Consider the following 22,937-nt stretch of genomic DNA (forward strand, 5'->3'; position numbering starts at 1 on the left):
TTTAACCACAGCACCAACAGGACTCCTCATTAAAATGGAATCTTTCATGCAAGAAGATTCCGTTAATAAATATGTTTATGTATTAAAACTGTCAGCACCCAATAACATAGTTTCAGTCAACAGAGTACCTGTATATTAGACATGATGGGGGAAATGACAGTGTACCAGTAGTACAGATGTTGTTAGAACAGTGCTGGTATAAGTCCTTTTGGGGGGACCAGTGTCCAGTATCAAAGCCATGAATATTAAAACTGCTTTTATTATAGGGTTATAGTTACAGAATCTTGCAATTCTGAATGTACTTCTCCTTTTGTGCCTTCATACTAAAGAGAACAAGGGAGAGACCAGTCTGAGATGCTTTCTCAAGTTGTATTCCAGCTCTTATTCAACTATTCTCTTGAGTGTGACTCTCCCTTCTCTTCTGCAAGGTTATTCTCGCAGCCCCATACAGCTGTTAGGGCAAATATCACTTGTTCTTAGGTCCATCATATAAAATCATATAGAACATATATATGTCCAATTGATTAATTATTGTCTAATTAATTACTTGATTGGCAATACTTGATTAGTTGATTGTCCAGTTAATTAATATGAAATAGTTAATTAACAGTTTAGATTGATTTACTAGAATTTAAATAATTAATTAGAATTTAATTACTTTAATTGATTACATTGTTTACGGAACTATTGTTAACAGATTAATTAGTGTGAATATTGCAACACTGACTAATTGATTGTGAGTCTATTAACATAATGGTTGTGAGTGTATTAACATCTAGATAAAACTCCTGTGAAAGAGATAGAAAGATAAGCCTTGTGTGAGAGAGATTCTTTGTTAAGTTATTACGTACATACTAATCAGTGACCATGCCAAGCAAAAACTCCAAAAATCCAGAAGCAAAAGACCTGGAAAACAGCAGCAACCCAAACGACCCCAGCACATTCTATAAATGTAATGTTGCCATCAATGAACATGACGCATCCAAGAAATGCCTCATCTGCACCAAATCTGCCCACCACTCCTGCCTAAAACCAAGCAGGTAGCAAACTTTCTTCAAGAAACTTCTTCATTTTTCTATATATGCCCACCCTGCTCACGGAAACTGGACAACCTCATTGCTATGTCTGACAGGATCCATACCTTAGAAACAACAACAACAAAGACCCAACAAACAACTAAAGAAAGCATTGGAAAAAATTAGAAGCACAATTACTGGCATGCCTAATCACAACTACTAACATACCTAGAACCACATTTTACATCCTTGGAAAAAAAATCCAAGCACAGAAAAATGCAAACCCAACAAACTAAATACTCCGCACCATTCCACCACCACCGCAACTTCTACCCCAACTACAAGAACCTAGCAACTCAACCATTGACATCTCCACTATAGTAAAAGACACCATTAAGTGCGAGCGAAACCTTCATAATGCAATCCTATTTGGACTAGAAAAAAACGACTCTGACATCAAAGTACGCAATACCATCAGCAACCATCATACACAAATTATTATCCCTGAAACTTAGTCTCCAGAAATGGCCCTGAGCACAAGAATAATGATTGCTCGGTGGCCCCCTGATTCTGCAGGGTGGTATGTAAAAATGAGTCGAGCAAACGACAATTTATCTACACTATAAGCTCCACTGCCTGAAACAATACCAATCACAACAAACTTATATCCAGATCAGATCTATCACTATTACAACACATCTGCTCCCATGAACTCTGTGCGAACTCAAAAGATGACTAGATCTAAGTGAAACAAACTTGATGATTACTGTGCTGAACGCATCAAAAACAAGACCCGCAATCCATCCCTCAACAACAAATCAACATCCCAAACACCACCAACCAAGATGAGGAAAGCCCGTCCCTTACTTTCTCAAATTTAATACTAAACTCAAATGCAAACTAATCAATGCAAGAAGCGTAATTAACAACATGTCTGAATTCCTACTACTACTAAACACCTTTGACATTATTTTTGTCTGCGAAACATGGTTAAATGCATCCCTCCCTGACTCCATCATCACAGCAAGAAACTATCTTGCCTTCCGGTCCGACCATGAAACCCTCAGAGAAGGCAAAGTAACTATAATCTACAAAAAGTCACTAAACCTGAAAAAATATCCAAGTTACACATGATCTCACCCTTTCTGAAACTATCATCTGTGATCTATCCTTAGATGCCACACTTCACTTCCTACTTGTTAAAAAGTTCCAGACTATGACATCACACATACAAACAAATTAAATTCACTACTAATGTGTACAGTCTCCTGCCCATACCCTCTTATCTTTCATGGAGATCTCAATCTACCTCATGTTAACTGGACCCTAAACGAATGCATGAATGAACCCATCCATATAAACCTATAACAAAGCTGTTACCAATCTGGGACTCAACCAACTAGTAATGAACAATACTAGACCCAACAACTGCCTTGACTTCATATTATGCAACAGCAAAAGCGCAATTTAGGGACTACAAATAAAAGAACCTTTTTCCAACAGTGACCACAGCATGATATACTTCAGCCTCAATCTATGTCATTGCAAGAATCATCTTAATAATGGGACACTCAAGCACAAGTTTAAAAAAGCCAACTATTAATTATCCATATCTAAAAAAAATTCCCTCTGGTGAAAAAAAATGAAACAGGCTATGTAGCCAACTTCAAGAACAGCTACAAAAATATATCCCACCAAATAAAGACAGAATGCTTCAACTATCACAACAAAGAAGAGGAAAATCTTCTGCGCACCAAATCTAACTGCGCCTTCTACAAATAACAAACTCAAGGACTCGAGACCCATACTACCACTAAAAGGATTCAACGACAAAGAATGCTACCATAAAACAGTCAAAGCTAACCTCTTCAACACATTCTTTGGCTCAGTCTTTGTAAACAGCAACGGCTCATGCCCAAAATTCCCTAGTCATACCACAAATACTCACAACTATTTAACACAAATAGGCTTCACTGAAGACAACATTGAAAAAGCACTACATGGTCTAAAACCTTCTCTATCAATCAGGTCTGGTGAACTATGCGCATACTTCCTAAAAAAGCTCTCTGCAGGCATAGCTGAACCACTAAGCATAATCTTTTAAAAATCTTTCAGGACTAGTTCCCTACGAAACCTATGGTCACTAGCCATGGTCATCCCCATTTTCAAAAAAGGAGATCCCAGTCTACTAGAAAACGACAAACCAATCTCTCTATGCTGCATAACAGGCAAAGTCATGGAATCAATCATAAACCAATCCATTACCCTCCACCCAGAAAGTAACAACCTACTCTCTAACAAACAATTTGGTTTCAGAAAAAAATTACCGTGTAACCTGCAACTTCTAAGCTGCAAAAACATATGGACTACACATCTTGATCAGGGCAAATCAATAGATGCAATTTACATAGATTTCTGTAAAGCCTTCAACTCAGTGGTTCACAATAAACTACTTCTAAAACTGGAATCCTACAGCATCTCTGGACCCCTACGGGACTGGATAACTGCATTTCTATTAAACAGACAAGAAGTTGTCAAAATAGGGAACGCCCTATCTAATCTGTTCCTATTAACAGCGGTATACCCCAAGGCAGCATATGTTCTATTCTCGTTAAACATATGATGTAACTTAAAAGGTGAAACTTAATATATGAGAGATATTCATAACATGCAAGGCAAATATAGTTCAAGCCACGATTTGTCGTAATTGTGATGATTATGGGGTACAGCTCATGAAAACCCCAAATCCCTCATCTCAGAAAATTAGAATATTACATGTAATCAATAAAAAAGGATTGTGCATAGAACAATATGGGACTTCTGAAAAGTGTAAGCATGCATATGTACTCGGTACTTTGTTTGGGCTCCTTTTGCAGCAATTAATGCCTCATTGCGGCGTGGCATGGATGCTGTTAGCCTGTGGTACTGCTGAGGTGTTATGGAACACCAGGATGCTTCAGTAGCAGCTTTCAGCTCTTCTGCATTGTTCCGTGTCATGTCTCTCTTCTTTATCTTGACAATGCCCTATAGACTCTTTTTGGGGTTCAGGTCAGGCAAGTTTGCTGGCCAATCAAGGACAGTAATGCCACAGTCATTAAAGCAGGTTTTGGTGCTTTGGGCAGTGTGGGCAGGAGCCAAGTCCTGCTGGAAAATTTAAATCACCACCCATAAAGCTCGTAGGTGGATGGAAGCATGGAGTATTCCAAAATCTCTCAGTAGGCAGCTGCATTGACCCTGTATGTCACCCTGAGTCCTCGGAGAGACACGGCATTCCAATCTAAATAATAATAATAATAATAATAATAATAATAATAATAATAATAATAATACTTAATGAAGCAGAGTGGACAAATACCAGCAGATTACTTGGCTCCCGAAATCAACACAGACTGTAGAAACTTTTGCATCTCATTTGGCAACCAAGGACCCAGAGTATGGAGGAAGAATGGAAGAGGCACACACTGCAAGATGACATGTGCAATAGTTTCTTAATATTAACCACATTTTCAATTAAACTCTTATGTGGCAGACTATCCAACCAAGTTTTTTTTTTCTATGACAAATATGTCTTTAATAATTGAGACAAAGTACTTAACTATTTCTTGAAATCTAAATTTCATTCAATTTGAACGTGCTGCTTTGTTACTAGATGTATTTGTGTATAGTGGGAGTGCAATTACATTTCCAAATCGCTCTCCAAAAGAACAAATACACATGTTAAAATAAATAAGGCACAAGCCATGACATCATCAACATGAATATGTATTAACTTTTTGAGTCCCTTCAAAGCAGACGTTGTATTTAAAATCTTTCTAGAAAAGCTCCTACGTGCTAAGATCATATTCAGCCAAGCATAATTAATCCATTGGTACAAATCCACTGAAGAAAATTCAGAATATATTTTCCTTGTTGTGACTGATACTCTTAAATTATGCAATATTGAATCTACCTGAGGTTTACAGACAAAAGGAAAACCATGTGAGAATGGGCAGTACCACAATTAACAATTTTATGAAACCAGCTCTTGTACCAGAGATGATGGTTTCTTTGAACTTGTGTGAGGATGAAATAAAATGTCTGAGTCTTACAATGCAAAGAGAGAAGAAAACAAAAACTTTCCTCTGTGTAAACAAAATCCAAATAAATCTTGACCAAGCAACCAGACAAGTAATGTTATAAAGTATGGGGCATTAAATCTAGTTCATCTTCAAAACAAACAACATTCACAAACTTTTAGAAATGAGTCCCAAAATGATAATAGGAAAGACAACAAAAGCTTATTTACAGGACAGTAAAACTGAGATAATGCATATTTTAAAGCTAAGCCGTATACCATATTTTATTCAGCTGACAGCAGTTCCAGCACTAAAAGTATAGCCCAGGAATATCAAACAAATATCTTAAAAGCTAGCCCTTGCTCAGATCACATGAAATATTTATTTCAAGAAATATAATGATTTCCAGTTTCCTGGTTTCATATTTACAGTTTTGTTGTGCTTTTTAAAACTACATATATATTTCAAATCTATTTTTGATAACTGTTTTAGGTCAGCATCAAACATTGCAACCAAGAGAATAAGAGACGTGGAGGGGGGTGCAAGTACAGACAGTGCTCAAGTTACAACCATAATTGAGCTCAAAATTTATGTTGCTAAGTGAAACATTTTTTAAATGGGTTTTGCCCTATTATACAACTTTTCTTACCACAGTGAATATGGATTCCCCATTGACTTTGCTTGTCAGAAGTTTGCAAAACCTGATTACATAACCTTAGGATGCTCCAATCATCATAAATATGAGTCAGCTGTCAAGCATCTGAATTTTGATCACATGACCACCAGGATGCTGCAACAGGTGCAAGTGTGAAAAATGGCCATAGGTCACTTTTTTCAGTTCTGTTGAACTTTGAACATCACTAAATGAATTGTTGTAAGTCGAGGACTACCCACATTAGTTTGAGATCGTAGAAATGCCATCCTCTGTTTATAAACCAATTTTACATTTTGCTACAGGGAAAGGGATGAATTTAATGTTAGCTTATCAAGTGAAATTAGTAAATCAGTAAACATGAGATTACTTGGAACTCTGACAACTATTACTTGTTGTAGACAAAATAGAAAACTGGATTATGAAAGTAAGATATCAAAAGTCGTGTCCGAGGAAACGGGATGGATCACAGACTTAACATTCCTTATTCAATAAATCATGATTTTCTAGACCAAGGTCCCATGAACATTATATTCAATTTTTATGTATGCAATTATTAAAAAGTTTATATAACCACCCATCTTATGCAGCATAACAAGTCAGTCACAAATAACTATACATCTATATATACACCATATTTTTCGGAATATAAAACACACCTTTCCCCCCCAAGAGAGACTGAATATTTGAATGTCTCTTATATTCCAAATGTAGCTTTTTTAAAAATCTTTTTCCCCAGCCCTAATGAGGTACTAATAATCTTCCAGGCTTGCAGGATTTTTTCATTGCTATTCCGAAGGTTTTTTTCCAGCCCTAAGTCTTTGCAGGCTTGCTACTCTCTCCAAAGATTTTTTTTCCAGCCCTACTAACCAGGGGAAAAATAATGTGCTGAAACTGACCAGACTAAGGACACTGGCCAGATGAATACCTGGTAGGTAGATTTCCCCCCTATTTTGCTTCCCCAAAATTAAGGTGTGTCTTATACTCCAAATATAAAAAATACTCCGGTATATTAAAAAATAAAAACAGGAAAGCACCCCCAAACTGCTACCCACCCCTACATTTTCATAAGAAAACCTTATTGGTTTCCAGCCTCATACCACCTACTACCTATGGGTAAAGCAGACTTTTTGTGGCTTGTCTACGAGGGGAGGAGAGTGTTCCAAAGGCAGGAAGAGCTACTCAAGACCCCCTAAATGGCAATATTTGAAGGAAGGAACATTCAAAGTTTCCCCACCCTATCAGACCCAGGAGAATGGGTAGATATCCTTGTGGAGAGATAAACTCATCATCACAGAAATACAAATAAAATATTTACAACTAAATAGCACACTTTTTAAAAATGCTGATGAGGGCCTCATCATGAATTCCTAACATCCACATAATCCAACATCTATTGTGAATTCCCAACATCCACAGAATGTATATACACATTACATTGTTATAGAAATTGTTAGTATATATACTACTATGCATAAAAAGTTGAGACTTTTTGTTATTATTTTCTACTATGCTAAAAAGAGTTGGAATGCCTTCTTTTTCGCCTCCCACCCCCTCTTCTTTTCTTTGTCCTCCTCCTGGTTTCTCATTATTTTTATTTTCTTTTATATTTTATATTCTGATAAATGAATACAATTATTTTTTTTAAAAAAGACTGTATACACGGATTACAAAATGCGAAACCTAAACATGCTATGGGGAAAGTGTGACAAAAAGCTAATTCTTGTACATCACAGCAGCCTAAAGATATCTTCAAACAACAGCATACGTTTCTTATCAGGAAGCATTTTCAAAGAGGCAAACCTATGAAATTATACCCATAGCCATCAGTTACACAAGCATTAAATGGAACTAAATGGAAAGCCAGAAAGATAAGATGCTCAGAGTTAAGGGGCAGCTATGATCACTCAGTACAGTATTTAAAAAGTTAGCAGTTACTGAATGCTAAATTGCATCACTGCCTTCAGGGCAGAAAACAGAGGATCTAATTTTTCACATGAAGAGCAACATTATTGTATCACTTTTTAAAAGTGAGTGGTGAAAACTCTTGTTTCTATTTGTAAGAAAGCAAAATAATATTTCTTACAATACTTCTTTTAAATATATCCCCCATCCTGCCACTTTAAGTTCTAGTACGATGATTCTAAAGAGTTTAATTGAAGAGATCTGGCAGTGTTTTATATTTAACAAAGACATCCTTTGATTCAAGAGTTCATTAGTCAGTGGAATTTTTTTTTAAAGTACTAAGAAACAAGAAACAAAAGACTTGTTCAGTTTTCCTCTTCTGAGATGTCCGATTTCCAGGCCTCCACTGTTCTACTTACTTGGGCTGCCTTAGAAGGTAAGCAGCTGAGCTTCACATTGTTGTATTTTGAACACTGCACCCAAGCGTTAAACTGGTTGCAGCCCACCACTGCATTCAATGTTCAAGATTATAGGATATAAGATTTTTTTTAAAGGAAACAGCATAATATTTAATGTAATGATAGGACTATCAGATCTGAGTGGCAAAGCCAAAAGGCTAAATGAGGGCAAGAAAAAGATACAGAAATCTTTATCTTCCATATAGTAGTTTTCTAACTTTTTGCAGTTTTGATAGATTACATGTTTTTTTAAACATTCAAACACTGAATTAGGTAATGTTGGAATTATGGAACAAATTAACTACATGTGTGTCAGTAACTCAGGTCAATATTATAAGCAACCATAATGAATTCAAAATTAAAAAGAGCAACAAGAATGCTTCACCTTTTCAAAGAGCAATAAACTCCAGTTTGTCATTCACTGTTCAAGAAAGCTTCATCCTGATTGATTTATATCTTCAGAATACCCATTGTCACCTTTAGGCTCTTTCACTCAACATATAATGTGCCAAAATGTTCTAGTTACCAATCTGAGAAGATTCATAATTAAACAAAGACTTGGGTATTTATTGGCAGTGGTCTGTAGAAGGAGGTCTTCTCAGTGATTTTTCCAACAAATCTAGCCAAGAAGCCATTCATGTGAAAAAGCTGATGAGAAGTAATAGAATGCTGTTTCTCAAACAATGTGAAAAGAACTGTTTACTCCTAAAGACTTTCAAATTTTTTTTAAAGAAACACAAAAGGATATGCAACTACAGCTAATCTACTCAATGCTTAACATTTTGTTTTTCATTCATAACTTCAACAAAATACCTCGACAAAAACTGGCCCTTTAGATGCAGTCTATGACATTTACTCCCATTAAACAAACTTTCAACCCTCTCCAATAAAAAGCAAAATACATTACAGTGGATGGAAACAACAGAAATGACAGTTAAACAGCCTACTTAAGCATAAGTGGTACTCAGATCATCTGATTCCAAGCACACTCTAATTTTTCAGCAGGGATAAGAGCCAAAATTGAATTGTAACTTCTCTTGCTTATCAAAGACAAACAGGGTTGTTTTAAAAACTATTGATTTGCATTTTCCCCATATGTCTCTGAGTTAGAAGACTATTCTGCCCTAACACACACACACACACACACACACACACCAAAACCCACAACAACACATGTTCTTGCTATGCAGGTGATGACTCAATTATATAATCATCTTCTCTGGAATTAAGTGTTTTTTTTAATGAGCATCTTTAAGAAATTATTTTCAGGATGGGGCCATTTTTATATTATCCACTTTGTGTATCAATATAATATTTGCCTCTTGTTTACCTCTTTAGTAACATTTGTAAATATTTAAATATATCTAACCCATATCTTCTGCTATGGTATCCAGAATGTGCATTTTAGGCCAAATGAGTAGTTAAAATGGTCATATTTTTCTAACATGCTTCTTCTAATTTGAAAATATAGAAATATTGTTTCTACTTTCAATACAGATAGCCCTTGCCTTGCAACCACAATTGAGCCCAACATTTCTGTTGCTAAGTGAGATAGTTAAGTGAGTCCCCCCCATACAACCTTTTGTGCCACAGTTGCTAAATGAATCACTGCAATAGTTAAGTTAATAACATAGCTGTTAAGTGAATTTGGCCTCCTCGCTGACTTTGCTTATCAGAAGATCACAAAAGATAACCGCACAACCCCAGGAAATTACAACCATTATAAACAGGAATCAGTTGCCAGGCATCTGAATTTTAAATACATGACTATGGGGATACTATAATGGTTGTCAATGTGAAAAACATTCATAAACCACTTTTTTCAGTGCTGTTGTAACTTCAAACAGTCACTGAATGAACTGTTGTAAGTCTAAGACTATCTGTACTGTGTAGACTGCCAGTTGCTTTGGTCTCTTTCCAGCCTTGCAGTTCCAGAAGAAAATGCCTGCAAGAAAGAGACAGAACTGGTCCCCTCCATTGGCCAAAAAAGGAACACCAGAAAAAGAAGAGATACAGAGAAGAAGGGAGGACAGCAGCAACAACAAAAAAGGCGATGTGCTAAATCTGCCATTACAGGTTCACAGTTGTTGTTGTTTTGTTTAATTACTAAAAAAAAGGACTACAAAAAGACTTTCTATGGCCTAATGTGGGCTAATCTATTATAAGTGAACCACGGCTTACTGAAACTTTGCAATATTACTGCAAATAATTTCAGGTTCAATCATCACTGCTACTTCAAATAGAAAGTGTCCTTGCACTCCATACAACTCTAGAAGATACTTATTGGTCAATGCAGGCCATTTTTCCCCCTGCCCCTCAGGGTAGTCTGTTGCATGAGATTGAAGCAAGCAATGGCTGGGTCCAGAGCCAAAATTAGATATAGATGCTCTTTTTCTCAGAAACCTCTTTTTTCTCTTTTTGAAACTATGTTCTCTCCATTCTACGCTGCAGGCTGCAGAAAAGGTCACCACTCTCAACAAAGGCCTGAACCAATTTTCTGTATTTGGTTTTGAGATTATTTCAAAGGCTGCATAAAAATTAATCTTATAGCCTCAGGTTAGCTAACAATAATTTATTGAGTGGATCAGTTGTTAGACTTAGCAAACAATACTTTTGTTTGCTAAACAGGGACAAAATGGGTATTCAACAGTATGATACAACAGATAAATCACACTATTTTTAGACATCCAGCAAATAGTGCCTGCAGGGACCCTCGGATATGAAACACCACCAAGGAACAGTCCTATATCTATAAACTGTAGAGGATATAAACTGCATGTGCATTCACATTTCTTCCAATTTTTTTCCACTTCTCTGGAAAAGGAAAATGTTGATTGAACTACTGAAACAACATGCCATTTACTCAACTTAATATTTGCCATTTTCTGGTAATAACCATGGCCACAACTACTCCACAGATCACTCCACCCTTCATAATATTGTGCATCTTTTATTATGCAGGCCTTTCAAGAACTGGACACATGATTACAACCATCAAATGCAGATCATTAACAATGCAAACAAGTAAATAATTAAAAATGGACTTCTTAAGTCAAGACAGATTCCTAGTGATAGAATACATGGGTGTTTTTTTTAAAATACAGAATTATGGAACTGTTTGCCAATTATTTCTTCCAGGATTTACCCCTCATCTCTCAATCCAGCCTACAGTCCCTTTCTTTGAAGGGTGGGATGTTATAAAAATAAAATTAGAGAACAAGTCTGTTTCTTAATTTTGCCTCATTTTTCAATAGGGCAGCACAATTCTAAAATAGATTGCTGACTACCCTTTTGATTTATTTTTTTTCAAGGAGAGATACTTGAATATCTTCCAGGTATTAGAAAAAACACTTCCCAACTAATTCTTTTAAATGCTACATTTAGCAACATAAATCAGATGAGAGAACACATGAGCATGACAGCTGGTGTTACAGCAGTATCTTTCAAGTGGTTTTTACAACAGCAAAAATTCCCCACTGAAAAGAATACAGGTTAGTTATCTGATTACCAAGATCAATAAATGCTCTTCAACTGCAAGAGTTTCTTTTTAAGGAAACAACAACCAGGTGTCTCCCAAGGAATGGGAACCATAGCACTTATCAAACACTTTAATATTACTGGAAACAAGAAATAGCTCTAAAAAACAGTTTGATAGCATCGCTGTACATCAGATAATGTAATACCAGCTAAAACAAGAAACTATGCATTTATTCAAGGAATTTTAAAAGAAAAACTTTCTTCCATGGGGCTTTTCTACTTGGCAAGAAGAGTACTGTAGAAAGGAAAAGAACGTTAAGGGTCAACAGCAAAGACTTCAAACCTAAATATACTTCTTGCTTTATAACAAATCCCGATGAAATCAGCAGTGCCTCACTTCTACCTAAGCAGGGCTAGGAGAATACAATGTTATTCAGCATTTATTTTCTGCTGGGACCCGCAGTTATTTGACCGCACGTTGAAACAGTTTAGTTTGGTTTACAAGCAGGAATCGCTTGAACCGGGACTTGGGATAGAAAGGCGAACGTGAACATCCGAACCAGAACCCTCAAAATTACAAACGTTCTCAGGATCATAGATCTATTTCAACGGACTTTGGAGGAGGCGCCTTCAAAGAGAGTCGAAAAGAGGGGAGGAAAGCATATTCTCTCTCACCTGCTAGGCTTCCGGGTCTCTGCAAAGTGGCCGTGGCATATAGTTCCTGGGAATGTTTGCTGTACTGCTCGGAAGGGTGGACCAACCTCTTGGTGGGCGAGAGGGTCGCGTAGGTGCCGATGGTGGAGCTCAGCTGATGGATGGGAGAGGAGATGTTGGACTGGATGGTGGGCGGGGAGGTGACCCGGATCGGGGAAGGCGAGAGCCCCGCCGAGGAGACGACGATGTTGATGGGCGAGCTGGTGCTGTAGGACTTGGCGAGGCGGCTGGGCGACTGCTTGGGAGAAGAAACCCGCTGCGTGGTGGCGTAGCCGCCGCCGCTCTCGGAGGCGGAGCCCGCCCGCTGGAGCTTGGTAGGCGAGCCCACCTGCTGCATGGACAAGGGCGAGCTCACTCTCTGCGCCGGCAGCGTGGAGCTGGAGTAGTAGAGGGCCGGTGAGTGCGGCTGCTGCGAGGAGGAGCAGGAGGAAGAGTCCGGCAAGTGGAAAGCGCTCCCATGGCTGGGCGCGAAGGTCTCCCTGGGCAGCGACTGCGACGGGGGTGGCGGCGGCTCCGAAGTGGCGAGGTGGGCAGTCCGGCCGGTGCCCTGCGAAGGAGGGGGTTGGGGTGGGCGGGGAGAGCGAGAGTGTTAAACAGGCAGACAACAGGAGGCGGTCAAGGGAGGCGGCGGTTTTTGGCCAGCCCACTCCCACCCACCCCCCGCCCTCACCTAGTCCGGAGAATCGCAAAAGGAATTCAATGCGCCCCCGCGACACATTTTTACTGCGTTGGACCCACATGCTTTGAAAAGCAGCACTTAAATTACTGCGCAAATGCCCTTGCTACGTAGGTTGGTGCTCGGCTGCTTGCTCACTTCTTAAGCACATCTCGAGCGTTTGCCATGAATACTGGTTTGATGTTAAATAAAGTTCCAACTTCGGCCGCTTTACTCGAAGGCTCTTCCACTATATACATTCGAACGTGTCGCTAATGGTAACTACGGTTACATCTTTAGCATCACGAAGCCGCAATAAGGTCTAGTGTTTAATAACGGGTAGGCAAAGTTGGCTCTTCTATGACATGTGGACTTCAACTCCCGGAATTCTAGAGCTAGCATGATTGTCTCAGGAATTCTGGGAGTTGAAGTTTACAAGTCATAGAAGAGCCCACTTTGCCTACCCTTGGTTTAAAAGGTTCAGCGTTCAAAGTGGGGGTTTCTCCCCCCCCTCTACCCCAAAGTGCGCTTGGAGAAATGGCCAAAACCCCTTGACTTTCACTGCGAACTTTATACTCTGAATAATAATCATACTATTTGTGTAAAACACATAAGTGGCACAAAATGTAGTGTGCACCTAACTTTCTCCCCCAAGAGGGTCTTGAATCTCTGGAGAGGGGCGGCATACAAATGTAATAAATTATTATTGTTGAGAATAGTTTACTGGGATATAAGTATAATAGCCTAATAGTATATTGTTGATATAAAGTATATAGTACATAGTGAGATAAACAATATATCAATAGTATATTGTTTATCTCACTTCTTAGGTATTCTGGGGAGGGCCTTAGCTGATACACTAGTATTAAAATGTTATTCTAAGGATACTGCATGTTGTGCAACCTTAAATGTATTAGTTACAGAAAGAATTATCAGTAATCCTTCAGTTCTGTTATATGCATGTAATGTCACATTTATAGTTTTTCATGCATGTATTAAGAAACAGAATGTCTGAAATTATCTAGCCTGGAGTTTGTCACTAACTGCAATAGAAATATTTATTATCCTTTACAGGATTATAATAAATTCAGTTTTGTAAAATGATAATATAAGATAGTAGAAGAAATACATTTATTCATACATTTAAAGAACTGAAGCTTTTTTCTTTGACTTACCAATTAAAAAAGCAAAGCAAATACTAATTAAATGTTCCTTTTGAAAGCAATCAATAATTGTATAATACATGTTCTCCAGTATGTAAGACAAGCAATATGATGCTTGGTACCTTGTTCTACTTAGAATTCTTGGATAGGATTATATTTCTCAAGTATTAATCAGTGCATCATCAATTGAACTCAAAGTTTCTTGTGATAACACCTAGGTAGAACCTCACTTTGAATACTATTCCCTATGTTCTAGTTGGTGGAAACAGTTGCTGAAGCGCAAATCCTCTTCCATAGCAGAAACAAGTTGGAGAATCTGTTTTCTGACCTTTTAGGAACTTCTCCCTTAGCCTTGAAAGAGCTGGCTAGCTCATGGGTCAAAACTTATTTTATCTAATTGCTTAAATGCCATTAGGAAAAAAATCACCCAATATTTTCCCTACTGGTTTTCAATTTGATATGCTTTTGAATTTTTTTTAGGAAATGCAAATTTCTAAAAATGTTATGGTGTACAGAGACTTTGCACAGTGAGAGTGTGTGGGAATGTCATCTTTTATCTACCCTTTCTCTCAATGCTCCAAATGATTGTTAATGAGAGAGGCTTAAAAGTGAGTGAAAGATGTAACAGAAAAGAACAAAACTCACTGTGGTGGCACTTTCTTACCACTTCAATAAGGTAATTCAAAAACTTCACTGGGTTAATGTTTTTAAAAGCGCTTGCGGATCCCAAGAATAACATTTTGTTTTGTTTGTTGTTATTGCTCATTTTAAATGGCTGTTCATTATTGAATTGTATATCAGGTAAACAGCCTTAGAAATCAATAGATAGATAAATCTCTTCTGGGAAGAAAACTAAGGAATTTCAAGTGAGTATCTGTTTGTCCATTCTTCATCAATTCATATAGAAGGAGAAACTGGATGCAGTCATATTAAGAAGCAAAAGGGAGTAGGCTGCTTTCTTTCTTTTTAAGGAGGGTGGGCATTGTGATAATATCCATAGAAATATTGTACACTGCTACAATGGTACCTCTACTTAAGAACACCTCTACTTAAGAACTTTTCTAGATAAGAACCGGGTGTTCAAGATTTTTTTTGCCTCTTCTTAAGAACCATTTCTACTTAAGAACCCGATCCCAGAAAAATTTCCCAGGAAATTTGAGAGCGGCACAAAGGCCCAGCCAGTTTCCTGCCATACCCCCTTTAATCCCAGCCATCTCGGGCTTTTCTGGGCTGCCAGAGGAGCCTTTCAGTGGTGCTTAAGGAGGCTTTGGCAGTCCAGAGCAAAGGGAGCATTTTCCTTTCTCTGGGTACTTGGAGAGGGAATAAACCATTTTGCTATGGTGACTCCCTCATGCTGCCTCCCATATACCTGGCGTGAGGTTGCCTCCCGGAGCATCTGGGTGCGGAAAGGCCAGATCAACTTGGCTTCAACAATGAAGGAAAGGTGCTGGCTACAAAGCGAGCAAGCAAGAGGAGAGGGGAGCCCTTCAGCATGGGAAGGAAGAGGAAGCAGGTAGCAACAGCAGCAGCCGCCTTTCAGTCAAAGGAGCGGGAGGTTTCCCCCTCTCACCTGCCTGGGTTCCTATCTCTGGATATATGGGAGGCGAGTGCCGGGTATATGGGAGAGTCCCTCTTTTTTTAAAGCCTTAATGTTTTGGATTTTTTTGATTCCCCTCACCTCACCTTCTTCCTTCGGCAGCGACTTTCCTCCTCTTCTTCTTTCTCCTCCTCCCACCCAAATTCTGAACTTTTATTTCTTTCCTAATGGGTTTGCACGCATTATTTGCTTTTACATTGATTCCTATGGGGAAAAATTCTTCTACTTAAGAACTTTTCTACTTAAGAACCTGGTCACAGAATGAATTAAGTTCTTAAGTAGAGGTACCACTCTATGTCCAAATAAATGTTAGCGCACAATCAGTTTGTATCATACAGTAAATGTGGATGGCTTCTTGTTTACAGCTAGTAAAGTTAACAAGGGCTAAAACATTTGTCTTCTACTCGATGTCTCCCAGATGTGTTGGGAGTCCCATTTTCAATCAGTGGTTACTGGCTGGGAATTTGGGGAATGACAACCATATAATACAACTGAAAGACACCATATTTACAAAATGCATTAAACAAATTCATGTAGGATAAGCTCAGTAAGGTTAGCTCAGGCTTGAATTTAGAAAAGGGTGTGTTTAAATACCAGTTGGAGCGAGCAACATGCATCATATAAATTACCATCATTTGTGTGGTTGGTATTAGTAACAGGATGCTAGATTACAAATATCTTTTTGCTGATTCATGGTAAGGTTTTATCATTTCATTTCATTCATCTAAATATATGACTTCAGATTCTAGTGATTAAAAATGATCACTGAGATTGCAACACATATGTTTTAAAATATAAATTTTAAAGCAACTGTGAAACTTTCAATGTACAAAACTACTTTGAAAAAACTAAAAATACAAGACAGCAGAGGGTGGTGTGGGCATCAAATCCAATTCCTGAAAATGTAGAAGGATTTTGTTTCAACTTGAAATAAATGTTAGAGTGAAAATTGAAGTGAATGAAGAAAAATCCAGTTAAATAAATATATAAAATGTAAAAAAGAAGAAGAACCCAAAACACTGGTTTTGCATACAACTATCTAGTTCTTTATCTCTCGTGTTCTCTGTTTCAACATGTATATCAATATGGATATATGTTTGTGTGGTACTTGTGTACAAGAATCCTATGCAACTATCCCATCCAAACTGAAAAAACAGTATCCTGAATAAAAACTATACAGTGGTACCTCTACTTAATAACTTAATTTGTTCCATGATCAGGTTCTTAAGTAGAAACATTCTTAAGTAGAAGCAATTTTTCCCATAGGAATCAATGTAAAAGCAAATACTGTGTGCAAACCCATTAGGGAAGAAATAAAAACTCGGAATTTTGGTGAGAGGAGGAGGAGGAAGAAGAAGAGGTGGAGGACAGTCGCTGCCGAAGGAAGAAGGTGAGGTGAAGTGAATCAAAATAATTCAAAACTTAAAGGCTTAAACAAAAAAAGGGACTCTAAGGCGGCGAGGAGCACGGGCCTCCAATCACACGGCATGAGGCTGCTCCCATACGCTGCCTCCAAAACACTGGCTGCTGCTGCTACCTGCTGCCTCTTCCCTCCCTTGCTGAATGGCTCCCCTCTTCTCTCGCTGTGGTGACTCCCCGACTGCCCAGAGCGAAGGGAGCATTTCTTTTCTCTGGGCGCTGGCAGAGGTTTCTTCCTTCTCCAAGCACCCAGAGAAAGGAAAATGCTTCATTCGCTCTGGACTTCCAAAGCCTCCTTAAGCACCACCGAAAGGCTCCTCTGGTAGCCTAGAAAAGCCTGAGATGGCTGGGATTAAAGGGAGAATGGCAGGGAACTGGCGGGCCTTCATGCCTCTCTCAAATTTAATGGGAAATTTTTCTGGGATCAGGTTCTTACTTAAGAAGAGGGAAAAAAAATCTTGAACACCCGCTTCTTATCTAGAAACGTTTTTAAGTGAAGGCGTTCTTAAGTAGAGGTACCACTGTACTTTGTGAGACATATCTGCACAAGGCTACGAGATCTCATCAATTATATATGGAATTTGCCTTAAATCCTGTAAAAGAGATAAGGAGGATGAAAAGAAACTTCTCACTAGTTGCTTCTTGTTATTAATTTCAATTATGTGCCTAAACCCCTTCTGGAGCTCTAAGGAATAGCATCTCTTATCTCAATGTAGACAGCATTTTAGTTTCTATCAGACATCTTAGGCTGAAGAGATCAACCAGAGCTGTTAATCTTGTAATATTAAAATCCTCTATTAACTGCAATTAGACTGAAAGATATTTGAATATCAAAAAGTACACTGTTTTTAAAAATAATTTTTGTGGCAATGCCTCTTTCTGTTTGTTTTTCTTCAACATACAGACATTTTATTTGAAACAATTAAGAATGCCTCTAAAATATTGTAAATTGACAGAACTTTTGTTTAAGTTTCATTTTTTCTGTTCAATATCAAATAGAGAAGTAGGATAAAAGAGAATAACTACATGCTTGAAAAATTAGGGTTTTTAAAGTGAAAAGTAATAATTTCTAAAATATATTTAATATATCTTTTCAATTTCAATTTTGCTTTATTTTGTTCAAAACATAACATAATGATAAGTTTGCAATTGCTTTTGGCTTTGTACCATATGCAAAGCTATTTGTGAACCCATTAAACCAAATTGTGGTTTATGATCCTGCAAAAGATTCCACAATCTTAAGGATGTGAATTTTGAAGTAAATTATAAATAAGGTATTATATGTTTTTCATCAAATGAGTTGGCAAAAATTTCAAAAAACTTTTTTAAAGGTGAATTTATTTTATATTAAAATAACAATTAAGATTGTTCTAACTAAGGATTTAATATATCTATTCAGGTATTTCAAATCTAACATGTTGGCCATGTATTTCTGGTTATGTTATTTTGATATGAATGATAACTTTATTTCACTTCAGGATAAACCTCTTGAAGTATTCAATGGGAAGATTTCTGAATTTTGCACTGGTTCTCCTCTCTTGGGTTCTGGGGAAAGCTGATAGATTCCTCACCAGTGAATAAAAGCTGATGTCTAGAAATTAAGGAACTGGGACTCTGCATTTCATGGTCTATTCCACTGTTTGGAACAATATTCATAGAGATGTCACAGGTGCTGGGAGATCATAGAACCTGCTGAAGTTGTTCTTATCTGACCTTTTCTATGGCCCATCTGAATATACAGAGAAGTTCAAACTGGTATACATGTTGACCCCATTCAGTTCTTCCACCATTGAAAATATGAAGAACTTCAGTACCTGAAGGACATCTCTCCCACAGTGAAGCTGCATAACCACTTAGATCAGGAGGAGAGACCCCTTTGAAGATGTCATTGATACCATAAGTTCAGCCATTTGGAAGATGGAAACCGCTCTTTCCTATATGACCCCCAGAATGCTTTCTCCAAAGATGCACTACTCTCCTATTATTTAGGGGGGGAAATTTAAAGCTTCAAACTGATTATAATTGTGAGCAATTTGATTTTAATTTTAATTATACTGATTTTATTGTTGAATTTTGTATTTTTTACTTTATGGTTGTAATCTTCTTTGACTGCTTCTATAAAGAAAAGTGAGGGGTATATAGTTTTAAATAATAATACTTGTATGAACTTATTTTGGGAATGGAATGTTTTCCGGAATCAGGCAAATACTGGGTCAGTTATTCTACAGACTAAAAAGTGGAATTCAATGAAAGTAAAAAGAAAGCACCAAGTGTTCAACTTATTTTCTACCCACTTTAAAGATGAACTTAGCAAAATACCTGAAGACAGCTTTTGTCCTGATTTCAGAGGGATAGTGAAGGGGTTTTAATCCACTTTGTGTGGCTCACAGCAGGTTTTAATTCCACCTTTAAAACAAGTGGAATTATTTACTGATTTCTTTCCTAAATCTGTTAGACCCAGAATAAACGTCATGGCAATCCAGAACAGCATGAATTCTCAACAAAATGCATGGAAGAAACAATTTCAAGTGAAATTGAGAAAAAGGTCAATTTAGCCATCTCAGCAAGTTCCATCATCTTCACCAACCATTCCTCCATTGCAGATAGTGCTGAATCTTTCTATCTTTGTATATATAATAATCTTGCTGCTAAATGGCACGACATTTTTCAACTCCATCAATCTCCCCTTCTCCCCAAAATACCTTTAGTCAGTTGTAATCTTTAAAATCTGTAATTCTCTTTAATCAGAGAAAAAACAATATGTTTACTGCTGATTGGAAAGTTTTGCATTAATAGAAAAAATTGAACTTATGGTCTACAGTTTTTCATTAGATAGATTGCAGAAAGAAGAGCGTTATAACGGTAAAGTAAAAGGTACATTTATAATTGTACTTGCCACTGCTGTAAAAAAGATTGAAAACCACTTCATTGCATCTCTATTCTTTCTTTTCTATTTTTCAATCCTAAAGAATAGAATAGAATGGAATGAAGTAATAACAGAATCAAGAGCTTTTATTTTTTTAAAGAAATTGTTCCCTAAAGGTACGGTATATTTTCTGAGAAAGAATGTGAAATGAGATTGGAAGATAAATCACAGTAACAATAACTGATTCAGAAACGATTTCTTCTATAACTTGATAAAGTTATCTATGTCATGTATCTTGATCAATGTTCAGCTTGAAATACAAACCATAAACCGAATTTGCAAAATATAACTTGCTGTATTCATGACTAAGCAAGAAACTGCAAAAAACTTGCAAATTACAGTCACGTGACTATTGGATGTTGCAACTAGTCATAAAGACAGAGCACCTGAATTTTGGTCATGTAAACCTGGTGGGTTGCAGCTGGTATGGTGGGCATGCTTAGGGTGTAAAGAACTGGTGGAAAGTTAAGGACTATCTGTATTTAGCTGATTTTGTCATGAAACAGTAACAGATTGCTATTATTTATATTAGTTTAATTCTATTTGTTAGGGTGAAGAGGCATTTGCAGATGAAGAGAACTTGACCAATATATATTTGTAGACATATCTAAAAAGCCTATAACTTTAAGGAATGAGAGTATAAAGATGTTTAAAAAAAGGTAATTTTGAGATTTGCATTAAATAATAAAAAGGCACTCATGACTATTCAAAAAGTGGATTATAATAAAGCATCTTGGGGAAACTAGACATTTCTGTATGCTTGCACGCATATCTATTGTCCAGTCTTTCATTTAAAACCTCCAGTGATGGAACAGCCACAACTTCTAAAGGCAAACCATTCCTTTGATTAACTGATCTGGGATATGAGAAATAGGCTGAATTTGAATCCTCCATCAAATTGAAAATCATTAAAACTTTTTCTGAGGTGAGACTCTCAGCCAAAAAGATTAGATCACTATATATATATATGGGGAATTAAGTGGATTTTATACTAATGGTTTGCCATTTACCTTTGGTGTTAAGCTATGACATGCCTATTTAAGTGGCATATGGGCTCTGCTTGTCAACCTTCATATTCAACGGTGCAGTCCCTGCAGGGCATATGAAGGTGCACTCGTAGCATCTATCCATAGCTAGATAAAAGATTATACATAATACAAAATGTCACGGCATTAATTGTGATGATTTTGGACTTCATTCGTTCATTCCTTCTTTCCTTCGTTCCTTCCTTCAACAAGGCTATTCAACAGTGCTATTTCTGAGTGCTGCCCAGCTATTTAAGTAAAGGCATCATGGGAGGGGGAGGGGCCAATGGCCACAATGGAAATGGAGTTCCCCTTCACCCGTGGGGGTGCTCCGAATCCCCGCCACCCGGAGGTCCTGGTTCCTATGGAACTGGGCCAGATCCTCCCTGGAGGAGAGATGAAGATGGGGTCGCTGCTGGGGGTCTGTTTTGGGGTTGATATATCTCCCAGATGAACCAGCTTGACCTCCACCAGTGCAGTGCGAAATTGGCCAGGCTGCCATGCCTGAGCCGACCTAAGCCGTGGCGCTGAAGCAGGATTGAAGCAGCGAGGGAACACCTGGGAACAGAACTTTGCTGGAGAGAAGCTATGCTGGTGAGTGAAGTGTCCAAATAAAGAATTGAGACTGTTTTAGCTTATTTTGTGTTTGGAGTAAAAAATAAAGTTACCAGAAATGGAAGGAAGCAACTGTATCTGCAATGAGGAGACAGCGAAAACTTAAAAATTCTAAGATTGATTTTTTATTTTACCGAGACATTTAAGCTTTCAAGTACGAAAATAAAGGAACTCTATGGAATTTTCAAAACATCCCCACCTGCTGGTTGGAGGACCTACTACAAGAGAAATTTTGGATTTATTTTCTGACAAATGCTTCGGCAAAAGGATTTTAGATAAAAGAAGTTTATACTGATTAGGCAGATTGATAATAGAATACTATATTTCCATTAAGAACCAAGTAAGGGTTTATTAAACTGATGGTGTTGATATGTAATGATAGAAATTAAGTAGATTTAATTGATATAATTTTGTTTCCTTTTCTTGGGAATGATATGGTTATGATAATATCTTGTAAGATTTGAATAATAAAGTATGGATAATTAATATTTAAGATTAAATAACTTTTATTTTTGAAGGGCAATTAGTATATGATGAGGGTAAAGAAATTGTTAATGGGGAAATAAAGATATATGACAATTGAAAATAATCACATTGGCCTAAATGTAATAAAATTTAATAGACAAGTGAAAGCAAATATATGAGATCTAATAGCAAATAGTATTTTAAGTTCGTATTGTGATATTGAAAAAGTTTATATGAAAGTTTTCCAGGTGATAAAAGTAAAGGTGGCAGCATATTGTTGAATGATAAATACCGAATATAAATGTTAATTTGTAGTATTGTATTGAAGATTGAAGGTATATGATATTGCACTGTTTAAAAGTGGAGAAAAATTAGGATTCCTATCCTTCTGCTGAGGTTGAGGATCCAGGTAAGGACACACCTCTGAAATGATGACCAGTTGTCACAGATCATTTTCTAAATATTTCAAATTAAGTTTAACAACAGAAGAGATCCAAGTCCATCTTTACTTGGTCAGAGAGTCTGACCAAATTACTAGTACATAACCTAATTAGGAAAATAATATGATAAATAAAAACGTGAACATACAGTTTAGATAGTATGAAAAAGTTAAATTATACTTATTATTTGTCAAAATTTGTTTGTCACCTATCTTGTCATGGGGTGACTCTACGTGGCTTACAATAATAATAAAGGAATAAAAATGAAAGGAGTGTAACAAAAATAAAGTAGAACAATTAAATAAAAAAGGAAAAAGGAACACAATGAGAATAATACATTAATATGGTAACCTAA

General features: G+C 37.1%; 1 protein-coding gene and 1 long non-coding RNA gene across 10 annotated transcripts in view; one reads left to right on the forward strand and one right to left on the reverse strand.

Annotated features, from left to right (window-relative positions):
• CTNND2 (catenin delta 2) overlaps positions 1–13,017 on the reverse strand; it is a 269,783-nt gene extending 256,766 nt beyond the window's left edge. For 6 of the 9 annotated variants that reach the window (XR_011558671.1, XR_011558672.1, XM_070747086.1 and 3 more), the window contains exon 1: positions 12,239–12,683. Coding sequence is in view for 7 of the 9 variants with exons in the window: in XM_070747086.1 (XP_070603187.1) it covers positions 12,239–12,614 (376 nt within the window). In the remaining 2 variants the exon portion in view is untranslated. Of the gene's footprint in view, positions 1–12,238 lie in introns of all 9 variants that reach the window. The other 3 variants (XM_070747087.1, XM_070747085.1, XM_070747081.1) reach the window with 1 other exon arrangement.
• On the forward strand, positions 12,242–20,780 carry LOC139164667 (uncharacterized). The gene is made up of 2 exons (XR_011558675.1): positions 12,242–12,803; positions 18,590–20,780. It is a non-coding gene; the product is annotated as an uncharacterized lncRNA (long non-coding RNA).
• The last annotated feature ends 2,157 nt before the right edge of the window (positions 20,781–22,937 follow it).

Source organism: Erythrolamprus reginae, chromosome 3 (assembly GCF_031021105.1).
Source record: "Erythrolamprus reginae isolate rEryReg1 chromosome 3, rEryReg1.hap1, whole genome shotgun sequence".
Taxonomy (NCBI): domain Eukaryota; kingdom Metazoa; phylum Chordata; class Lepidosauria; order Squamata; family Dipsadidae; genus Erythrolamprus; species Erythrolamprus reginae.